The 12,067-nt window shown below is 43.3% G+C and overlaps 1 protein-coding gene across 1 annotated transcript in view; it reads left to right on the top strand.

Moving 5' to 3' along the window:
- OSBPL6 (oxysterol binding protein like 6) overlaps positions 1 to 12,067 on the top strand; it is a 265,393-nt gene that overhangs the window by 151,544 nt on the left and 101,782 nt on the right. The window contains exons 8-9 of the mRNA XM_030208862.1: positions 8,605 to 8,708; positions 9,416 to 9,508. Of these exons, the coding sequence (XP_030064722.1) occupies positions 8,605 to 8,708; positions 9,416 to 9,508 (197 nt within the window). The remainder of the gene's footprint in view (positions 1 to 8,604; positions 8,709 to 9,415; positions 9,509 to 12,067) is intronic.

Genomic DNA, 12,067 nt, shown 5'->3' with positions numbered 1-12,067 from the left:
GTCAGCATGGCTGAAAGGGTTAAGTCTAAGAAAATCTAATGTTAGCCCTGCAGAACTGCGCCTTGTGGTCCAGGAGATGATACCAAACTTCAGTGTTCTATATGGCGCTGCAGTCTCAAAAGCAAGTTCTGATGCCAAACTGGTAATCTGGTGCTGCATTGCCCAGCGCCTCGATGCTATCCACCACCAAAATCGTGATGTGGAGTGCTTGAAGAAAAAGTGGAGGGATGTGCAGAGTAAAGCCCGGAGGAAAGATCTGCTTTGAAAGCAGCATGGATCTGGCAGCAACATGACCCTGCCAGCCCTGGAGAGAGAGGTGCTGGCCACAGTTGGCCCTGCAACTGTGGTAGGTGTTGGTGGCTGAGACATTGCCCGTAGGTGCAGAGGTCAGACATTCCAGGTTGCTTATCTTGTACAGGGGTCTGTCTACACTAGGGCTATTCTTCAGCCAGTACACACCGGTAAGGGGCATAGGCACCTTTTATCCAGTCTCCAAAACATCTCTCTTCAACCCCTTTATGGTTCTGAGGAAGAGAAAATCAAATTTTGGGGGGTTCAGTTTGGTTTCCATTGGTGCACCAACTAGGCTTTAACCTGGGACTGCCAGATCCTGATGCAGTCACCTTCTAGGTAGAGCTATGCTAGGTCATATGGTGCGTGCTGAAAACAAGTCCTTCTTACCCCACCACCTACTGTTTACTCAGGATAAGTCTCGGCACCTATTTTCTCAGAACAAAGCACACCCTCCTGTCATCCTTCTACTGGGTCCTATCCTTCTTCCCTATTTTTACCCATTTTTTTTCCCAATTTGGGGACAGATATTCATGCCAGAACAACTGCTTCAGGGTGCCATCCAAGCACTTCCCAACCCCTACAATACCTCACATTGTACCCACTGTGATAGTAACCAGTGTAACTAATAGTTAGACCACAAACTATTTCATTAGTTAGGCATTGTTGCACCTTGGGCTCCTATATTGTTTACACAGACATGTATAACAGTTGTTCAGTAAATTAAGTTTACCTGCCAATAACCTCGTGATGCCATCTAAAGGCCTCGCTGTCATACCTCCCAGTAATACAGGTGTCTCCAGCAAGCTAAGTAATGGAGATGCAGTGTCCAGGAAACAGGATCCCACTCTGTGTTATAGTCACCTCTGCCCTCCAGTGGCAAAAGGAAGCAAGTGACATATATTAGGAGTTGATGATACGTTGAAACCCTCTTCTCAGCGTGCAGCGGTGGCTAAGAAAGCAAATAGAATGTTAGGTATTATTAGGAAAGGAATGGAAGACAAAAATAAGGACATTATAATGCCTTTGTATCACTCCATGGTGTGACTGCACCTCGAATATTGTGTGGAGTTCTGGTCACCATATCTCAAAAAAGATATAGTGGAATTAGAAAAGGTACGGAGAAGGATAACGAAAATGATAAAGGGGATGGGACAGCTTCCCTATGAGGAAAGGCTGAAGTGGCTAGGGCTCTTCAGCTTGGAGAAGAGACGGCTGAGGGGAGATATGATAGAGGTCTATAAACTAATGAGTGGAATGGAATGGGTAGACATGAATCGATTGTTTACTTGGGGGCACGCAATGAAGCTACAAAGTAGTAAATTTAAAACAAATCGGAGAAAATATTTCATCACTCAACATGTAATTAAACTCTGGAGAATGTGGTAAAAGCAGTTAGTTTAGCGGGGTTTAAAAAATGTTTGGATAGCTTCCTAAAAGAAAAGTCCATAAGCCATTATTAAAATGGACTTGGGGAAAATCCACTTCTTATTTCTAGGATAAGCAGTATAAAATGTATTGTACTGTTTTAGGATCTTGCCAGGTACTTTTAACCTGGATTGGCCACTGTTGGAAACAGGTTGTTGGGCTTGATGGACCTTCAGGGGTTGAGGCAGGGTGGTGTGCCAGACTATGCCCCTACACTTCCGGACCCCCCAAACGTTGAGGTCTGACTACGTTCCTGAGCCAAACCGCTTAAAGATAGGACTGCTATTTATGTGGCCCAATTTAAGCAGTTTACTTATGTGGTGAGGGGCTGAATATCGGCACTTAACCCGACTCCACTTCTGGAATGTCCATGAGTTAGCTCTCCTAGGAAATGGCCATTCGGCAAGTTCTTGACTTACCACACAGCCATTTCCTTCTTTAAAACAAAAAACTCCTTTTACCCGCTGTAGTAAAAGGGGGCCTCGGAGAGCAGCAAACCTGTGCACCGACACCACCACAGGGGTCCTTTTACCGCAGCTAGGTAAAAAGACCCCTTAAAGACCTAGCCCTAATAATCACTTCTGAAACACCTATGCATGCCTTGCAGCTGGTACAAAAGCCAACTGGAAAATTTTCTAAGATATGTATGTATTTTCATTGTAAAATAGGAAATACAGGGTCAATATTTAAAGTCTCCTGCCTGGATAAATCACTTGTGCCTGCCTGTCTTTGATATTCAGCTGCATTTATCTGGACAGTGCTGCTAAATATTAGCATTAACTCTGCACTGCCCAGTTAGTGCTGGGATGGTCCATGGGCAGAGCTTGATGAAGCCGATACTTAGCCAGTTAGCAAAAATATTCAGACTGCTTAATAATTGGATAAAGCTAGGACAGCCTTTTTTGCTCTCTTAATTTTATCCACCAAGCTAACCATGCGCTGGTCTGAATATCAGTTGGTACACTATTAACTTCTGGCTGGCTGCTGTAACTGGATATTCAATACTGGAATCTGGGCATAGCTTGGCATTGGACTTCCAGGCTCAGTTCATCCTGTGGCTGTCAGCGGCTTAAAAACTGATGACCGCCATGGGCTGAATATTACTCTCTAAATGTAGAAATTTATGGGCCGTTTTAGCCATACCCAAAATGCCCCCTTGAAAATTTCTGCCTTCCCGAGATCTACACGTGTAAATAGTGGCTTTCTGAAATCACCATTTCCACATGTATCCAATCTACATGTGAAAGTGCAGCTATTTACATATATAGATGTTTCTAAAATTATCTCCATAGTATCTAAGATGATGCCATTTCAGTACATGTGGTTCTGTCTGGTGTTTACATTATTACCATAGTATCTTTAGGGGTCTTTTACTAAAGCTTAGCTTGAGTTATCTTCTGCAGGGCCCATTTTATTCCTATGGGCCATGCTGCAGATAACTCAATCTAAGCTTTAGGAAAAGACTACTACTACTACTTATCATTTCTAAAGCGCTACTACACGTACGCAGCGCTGTACACTTGAACATGAAGAGTCAGTCCCTGCTCGACAGAGCTTACAATCTAATTAGGACAGACAAACAGGACAAACAAGGGGAATATTAAAGTGAGGATGATAAAATAAGGGTTCTGAACAAGTGTTACTGTATTACTTAATGATTTCTTTGCATTATAATGCCAGATGTCAGTGCACAATTTTCAAATAAATTCGTGGCACATCTTTATCTGTGAAACTATATAGTAAAAGAAATAAAGATCCATACTTTGGGGGAACTTTTAAATAAAGTGTGTATGTGTAAAGACTTCACAACTGTATTCAAAGAGTGAGTACATTTTCCTTGAAAACTTAGATATATATATACTAGTAAAAAAGGCCCGTTTCTGACACAAATGAAACGGGCGCTAGCAAGGTTTTCCTCGGAGTGTGTATGTTTGGGAGAGTGTATGTGAGAGTGACTGTTTGAGAGTCGGAGTGAAAGTGTGATTGTGTGAGAGAGAGCGTGAGTCTGGGTGTGAGTGTGTTTGTGAGAGAGTGTGTGTGTGAGAATGAGAGTGTGTGCAAGTGTGTATGTGAGACACAGTGTGAGTGAGAGTGTGTGTGTGTGGGCGAGAGAGAGAGTGTGTGTGAGACACAGATTCTCTGTTTGAGTGAGTGTATGAGACCAAGCGAGTGTGTGAGTGACTGTGTGGCACATAGAGAGTGAATGTGATACAGTGTGAGACAGAGTGTGTGAGAGTGAGAAAGACATTGTATATGAGAGAGAGAGTGTGAGCCGTGCCCTCCCAATCCATGGCCATCTGTCCCCTGCCCCCTCCATTCATCCTTTTCCAGCAATTCCCCTCTGTCCCTGAGCCCTGCCCTCCCAATCCATGGCCATCCATGTTTGTCTGTCACCTGCCCCCTCCATTCATCCCTATCCAGCATTTCCCCTCTCTGCTTGAGGCCTGCCCTGCAATCCATATCCATCCATGCCCATCTGTCCCCTCCATTCATCCCTATGCAGCAATTCCCCTCTCCCTGAGTCCTGCCCTTCCAATCCATGCCCATCCATGCTCCTCTGTCACCTGGCCCCTCCATTTTTCCCTATCCAGCATTTCCCCTCTCTGCCTGAGGCCTGCCCTGCAATCCATATCCATCCATGCCCATCTGTCCCCTCCATTCATCCCTATGCAGCAATTCCCCTCTCCCTGAGTCCTGCCCTTCCAATCCATGCCCATCCATGCTCCTCTGTCAACTGGCCCCTCCATTTTTCCCTATCCAGCATTTCCCCTCTCTGCCTGAGGCCTGCTCTGCAATCCATATCCATCCATGCCCATCTGTCCCCTCCATTCATCCCTATCCAGCAATTCCCCTCTCCCTGAGTCCTGCCCTTCCAATCCATGCCCATCCATGCTCCTCTGTCACCTGGCCCCTCCATTTTTCCCTATCCAGCATTTCCCCTCTCTGCCTGAGGCCTGCTCTGTAATCCATATCCATCCATGCCCATCTGTCCCCTCCATTCATCCCTATGCAGCAATTCCCCTCTCCCTGAGTCCTGCCCTTCCAATCCATGCCCATCCATGCTCCTCTGTCAACTGGCCCCTCCATTTTTCCCTATCCAGCATTTCCCCTCTCTGCCTGAGGCCTGCTCTGCAATCCATATCCATCCATGCCCATCTGTCCCCTCCATTCATCCCTATCCAGCAATTCCCCTCTCCCTGAGTCCTGCCCTTCCAATCCATGCCCATCCATGCTCCTCTGTCACCTGGCCCCTCCATTTTTCCCTATCCAGCATTTCCCCTCTCTGCCTGAGGCCTGCTCTGTAATCCATATCCATCCATGCCCATCTGTCCCCTCCATTCATCCCTATCCAGCAATTCCCCTCTCCCTGAGTCCTGCCCTTCCAATCCATGCCCATCCATGCTCCTCTGTCACCTGGCCCCTCCATGTTTCCCTATCCAGCATTTCCCCTCTCTGCCTGAGGCCTGCTCTGTAATCCATATCCATCCATGCCCATCTGTCCCCTCCATTCATCCCTATCCAGCAATTCCCCTCTCCCTGAGTCCTGCCCTTCCAATCCATGCCCATCCATGCTCATCTGTCACCTGGCCCCTCCATTTTTCCCTATCCAGCATTTCCCCTCTCTGCCTGAGGCCTGCTCTGTAATCCATGCTCCTCTGTCCCCTGCCGCCTCCATTCATCCTTTTCCAGCAAGTCCCCTCTCGCCCTTCCATGCCCCCCCCCCCCTCGCATCCATGCTACGCTCTCTCCCATGTCCCAGCCTGGCCCGCCCTCTTCTTTCCCCCCCCCCCCTTCGCATCCATGCCTCGCATCCATGCCCCCCCCTCGCATCCATGCCCCCCCACCCCTTCGCATCCATGCCCCCCCCTTCGCATCCATGCCTCGCATCCATGCCCCCCCCTCGCATCCATGCCCCCCCCTCGCATCCATGCCCCCCCACCCCTTCGCATCCATGCCCCCTCCTTCGCATCCATGCCTCGCATCCATGCCTCCCTTTTTTTTTTTTTTAATTCTTTTTAACTTTACCTCCGTGGCGGTTCGTGCAGCGAAGCGTCAGGGAAGGAGGCTGCGCTCCCGACGTCTAGCTTTCCCTTCGCTGTGTTCCGCCTTGTTTTGAAGGCGGAACACAGCGAAGGGAAGGCTAGACGTCGGGAGCGCCGCCTCCTTCCCTGACGTTTCGCTTCCGGATTTGTTTGTTTTGTCGCGAGGGCGGGGCAGAGACGGCTGGCTGGCTGGCTTGAAGGGAGGCTTCACACCACGAATCCCCGAACCCTTCAGCCTCAGCCTGGGAGTGACGTCAGATGGCTTCAAGGCTTCAGGCTTCAGGCTTCAAGGCTTCAGACTTCCGGCTTCAAGCTTCCGGCTTCACAGAACGTTGTCCTGAGAACTTAGGCTTCCGGCTTCAAGCTTCCGGCTTCACAGAACGTTGTCTTCAGAACGTTCACGGTGCGTTTTATTATATTAGATAGTGACTTCCTGATACATTCATACACTTACTTGTATATTTGCTTTACATGAGCAGATAGTTTACAGTTATGAAAGTCCCTTGTCTGCATATAAAACCCTGTTTGTGTGCAGAAATGCCTTTGAATATTGTCCTCTGCATTTTTAGTTCTAAGAAGACTGTATAAAAATCATTTTTGAACTGTTCTAGAGTTGTATATTAAGATTGTAGCTGCATTATTACTTGTGTAATGGAACGATTTTAATGTATTTTTTTCTTATCTCTGTATTGTTTCCGAGTTTGAATTGCAGGGTGCAGTAATCACTTTGGGGTTGATATTCAGCTGGCAGCACTCAGTATTTTGCTGACCACTGCTGACGTTATTCCTGGATATTCACTGTCTGGCCCTGTCCAGACTTTGGCATTGAATATCCGGTTTTGTAGAGCCGGCTAACGCATAACTGGTTTAAGTATGTTATTCAGCACTTAACCAACTATGTGTTACTGCGTAAAGATAGGACAGCCTTTTTTATGTGGTCCCATTTATAAGATTAACCTACTACTACTACTACTTAACATTTCTAGAGCACTACTAGGGTTACGCAGCGCTGTACAAAATAAACAAAGAAGGACGGTCCCTGCTCAAAGGAGCTTACAATCTAAAGTAATGTGGTCCCATTTATAAGATTAACCTGGCCAGTTAAGTGCTGAATATCAGTACTTAACCAGTCAAGTACTGACTCCATCCCCAGAACGCCCCCAAAATATCTGTTTTTGCACTAACCGGCTATTTGCAGTGGCACTAACCAGTTAAGTGCTTCTGAAAATTAGCAGTTAGTCCCCAACAGGCGATTTAACTGGCCAGGGGCTGTTTCTAGCTGTTTAAATCACTTTAAATATCATCCCGTTCGATCTTGGAGAAAACTGGACTCTCCATAGGATATCATAAAGTGCTAGCAGATGTTTTGAAAACTATCTTCAGAAAAAGAAGCAATTGGGGGCTAATTTTTATGGTCCTGGCACTGAATATTGCCAGCACCCGCATAACTCCTGGCTCCTCCTTAATGCCGCCCCTGACCTGCCCACTTTTTCTGGGGCCAGTCAGAGGCGATTTTCTGCTGTACTGTCTGCTTTAGTGCTTTTGAATATCAGGGGTTAGGCAGTAGTAAGTGATTTAAGTGGACAGGAGAGGTTCCTGCCCACTTGTGCTTTGAACATTAGCCAGACTGTGCATTATCACCCAGTAACATGATAGCACAATCCCAGTCCTTGAGAGAGAATTGCATTCCTATTACCTCCACTCTATGCAAATCTCTCATGGATGTTCATTACATACAAATATAATCACAACTATAACCAATTAGAAAACTGTTTTATTCATATGCATACAATTTTTAAAAAATATCTCAGCGTTGTTGATCTGGTGATAGTGCTATAGCCCTACTTCAATACACAAACACACACACTCACTCTCAAACTTCAATAGTAACTATAGCTTATTAATAATTGCTCAGATTCCCTCATGTAGCAAACAATGAAAGTCTCAATGAGCAAATGAACATTTATCTCAAGATCTTTTCAAAATTCTTTTCTACCAAGTCCACGAAGTTCAACACCGCAACAATCGAGGTATCTATGTATCCAACAACAGAGATGTAATCAGTGCACCCTCATCGTTTTAGCAAGTTCACAAAAAGCTGTAGATCATGAGAGAACAAAATATCCAAGTTCCCAATATCCATAAATCCATTGATTACATCTTTGTTGTTGGATGCACATGGATGCTACGATTGTTGTGGTGTTGAACATCGTGGACTTGGTGGAACAGAATTTTGAAAAGATCTTGAGATAAATGTTCATTTTCTCATTGAGACTTTCATTGTTTGTTACATGAGGGAATTTGGACAATTTTTAATAAGCTGTAGATACTATTGAAGTTCGAGAATGAGTGTGAGTGTGAGTGAGTGTGTGTGTGTGTGTGTGTGTGTGTGTGTGTGTGTGTGTGTTGAAGTAGGGCTATAGCACTATCACCAGATCAACAACGTTGAGATATTTTTAAAAAATTGTATGCATAAGAATAAAACAGTTTTCTAATTGGTTATAGTTGTGATTATATTTGTATGTGATTGATTTTACAACTATATTGAAATTATGGATATTCATTAGAGATCTCCTGAAAACCTGACCTGTTGGTGGCCCTTGAGGACTCGGAGTGGTGACCAAGGCTTTAGTGAATCTACCCACTCATGGGTCATCTGTTTGATTTTATTTTGTGTCCAGTATCATTTTTTAGATAATAAAGAAGCATCATGATCTGAAAAGAATCTAGTTTTCTTCAGAATCAATGTAAATACTAGTCTTATCACCTTCCAATGCATAATAGTATGAAAATGTTCAGGACAAAACAATTAATGCTGTTTTTTCTTATATAATTTTATTAGACCTTGCACACTGTCAATCAAACCTCATGGATCTTACCAAGCTTCTTAAAAAATTGGAAATTCTCCAGAGAACTCAATCTGCGCCTAATTTCATTGACATGCAGGTAAAGATGCTGCAGAATTATGGTATCAGATGACATGCAGTTGAAATACTCTCTTAATCACTGAAATAGTGCTCAAATATGAAAAATGTACTAGATTTTTTTTAATTTTCAGAAAGCATTCTAAATCCAACACTGACCACATCTAATTGAAATGTGTACATTATTTTGCTACATAGCTAAAGTTGCATATAATAAGTAATTGTTACCTGAATACCGCCACTGCAACTGAAAATTCATTTCTTAGTCAACTACAGGCTTGCAGATATCACAGCCCAGACGTGGAAAAAAATTGCCTACAATGCATACATGAGAGATTATACCCACTAATATCAAAACAGGGATTTTTTTAGGTTACATTGGGCTATGTTATAAAAGCCTAGTGTGTGCTAATGGACGTTAACGTGCTCTAAATGCTGCATGGCCCGTTTTGTTTTTATGAGCTGCACAGTGCATAGCTTTAATAAACATGGCCTACTGTGTCTCGAGTGAATTTGGATACTGAAATTTTAAACTGTTTTCATCTCTGTATAGCAGTTAGGTAAGAGTGTGCGTCTTGAGTGGTATTCTTGACCTTCGTGATCTTTTATTGTCTTAATACTACCAGTCACAACTAATCTGTCATGCTGTCTATGTCTGTGTTGGTCCTTGTGTGTCACGTGTCCAATCTTAATAGCATTCTGTTGCTTTTAACTGTTTGTACAATGTAGGCTAACTGTGTAGATATTTCAAAGAAGGACAAGAGAGTCTCAAGACGCTGGAGAACAAAAAGTGTCAACAAAGATGCAAAAATTCAGCTTCAGGTACAGGTTTGGATTATCCTAATAGTCCTTTAAGAGTAATGTTTGTGTAGGCTGGTGCATTTATTGAAACTGGTGAATCAGCTGCCTCAGTACATTGACTCATAACATTTAATGACAGTGATGTATTATGCCTCAAATGATATTTTTCTGTCAAATCCAAGGTAAGATAATGGGAAGTTTTGTGCTTTTTTCTGGAACTGGCATGAGTACATTTCAACCTGGAGAAAGGAGGAATAAAGCTGAAGGCACTGACAACATGTTATGAATCCATCTAGCAAAGTGCAAATTTTCATACAAGGCTATGTCTCAACAACTGTTAGCTGAGAGGACAAGAGAGTTACTAAAATGTCATTTTGGGACTTAGCAAGGGATATGAAGACATTCGGATTAAAAAAGAAAGATAAATTACAGCAAGAACATTTTGAAGTGGCCTTTTCTCTTCCCTGAAAAAATTCTCATTATCATAGGAGAGTAAAGAAATTCATTACTTATTTTTCTGTTTTGTTTCATCCGTAAATGAAGAGGTAATACATGCAGCACTAAATGAAGATCAAAGTATGAATGTATAATATTTCTTTTAATAAAGCAGGAATGCCAGTAAAAAAAAAAAAAGAACATATTCCAGGTAATTTAGGCAGGGGCGTAGCCACGGGTGGGCCTGGACGGGCCCAGGCCCAGCCACTTTTCCTTCAGGCCCGCCCAGCGCCCACCCTAACAAGCCCCAACCCAAGCCATCTTTTCCTGCCTCTTCTGCTGGCTCTCCCCATCCGCGTGGTCTGTTTAATTTTAGTCCTTGAAGCGCCGTTCTCCCTCCAGGACCGCACCGGCGATTTCGATAGCCTTCTGCCAGCGTGCATCGTCGGGGGCGGGGCTTCTCCTTAGGCGCATCCCACCTCAGGACGCGCCTGAGAGGCCCCGTCCCCGACGACGCACGCCACGCTGGCAAAAGGCTATCGGAATCGCCGGTGCGGTGCTGGAGGGAGAATGGCGCTTCAAGGACTAAAAATAAACAGACCACGCGGACGGGGAGAGCCGTCAGAAGAGAGGGAGGGGATGGCGAAGGGAGAAAGCGCTGCCAAGGTAGGCCGAGGGAGACAGAAGAAAATGCCGGGGGGGGGGGGGGGGGAATATTTTAAAATTACTGTGTAGGGGTGGGGTTGGGAACAGCCCACCCAGGTTAATGCGGGGCCCGCCCAAAATGGTAGGTCTGGCTACGCTGCTGATTTAGGGGCTCTTTTACTAAAGTGTGTTAGGATTTGCAGTTAATGTGAGTTAACACGGGGATACACAGCAGCATTTATAGTATTTTTTCATGTTTAAATCTTTTTATTGAACTCAGAAGTCAAACAAATAAACCATATGACAAGCAACACAATGAATAATGATGAAAACAGACTAACATTCCAAGCACATTTTCAATATAATAGCACACTTCCTCCCTCCCTTTATGAGAATCTCTTTTCGCTCCCCCCCCCCTCCCCCCCACCCATACACAGAACACAAGTAACAAAAGCAAACCAAAGTATAAAAAATGGAAGAGGCAGCAAAGGGAGAAGATTGGTTATTTATTTATTTATTTATTATTATATTTGACCCCGCATTTTCCCAAGAAAGCTCAGGTTCAATGCGGCTTACATAGCAAATTAAGAAGAAGCATTACAAGATAATTAATATTAATACAAGAATACAACTATTTAAAAATTATTTTCATATTAGCTGAAAACAGATCTAAAGAAGTGGGCTTTAAGTAAATCTGTAAATGATGTATAATCAACTGAGGGTCTGATATACTTGGGTAATGAGTTCCAGAGTTCAGTACTTTGGTAAGAAAAATTAGCATTATGGATAGTTTTGTAGGTTAAGTTTTTACAACTTGGGAAATGTAATATGAGATATTCTCTAGATGATGAGGTGGCATTTCATGATGATAACTTAATGAGATCTATCATATAAGTTGGTAAGATACCATAAAGAATCTGATGAACAAGAGCACAACTTAAATGAAATTCTTTCATTGATAGGTAACCAATGTAGATCCTTAAGAAGTGGAGATGCTTTAACGTAACGTTGTGATCTATATATAAGGTGGGCAGCCGTGTTTTGTGCAGTTTGTACTTTTCTTAGTAGACAATACCTGCATAAATTGAATTGCAATAGTCAAATTTAGTTAAGACTAATGACTGAACTAAAGGGAGAAAGACTGATCTTGAACAGAATGGTCTTAATCTTTTAAATTTCCACAGTGAATTAAAGACATTCAAGACTACTTTGGAAATTTCACAATCAAAAGAAAGAAACTGATTAAGATCCCCAAGATTTTCATTGTTGAATCCAAAGAATAAGTAACGTTATGAATCTTAAAATTTGAGATGGTTATTGGGTGATAAGGGCAAGTTATGATCATAAATGCTGTTTTATCAGTATTAAGTTTCAGTTTGAAATTAAGAGCCCAGGATTCTTCCGTTGATTTTTTTTTTTTGCAATCTCATGTAATTTTTTGATGAATGGGACATAAATTGTAACATCATCAGCATATATGAATGCTGAAAACCCGTTTGA

The sequence above is a fragment of the Microcaecilia unicolor genome, chromosome 7 (genome assembly GCF_901765095.1).
Source record: "Microcaecilia unicolor chromosome 7, aMicUni1.1, whole genome shotgun sequence".
Lineage (NCBI taxonomy): Eukaryota > Metazoa > Chordata > Amphibia > Gymnophiona > Siphonopidae > Microcaecilia > Microcaecilia unicolor.
This window is presented reverse-complemented; position numbering and strand designations above follow the sequence as displayed.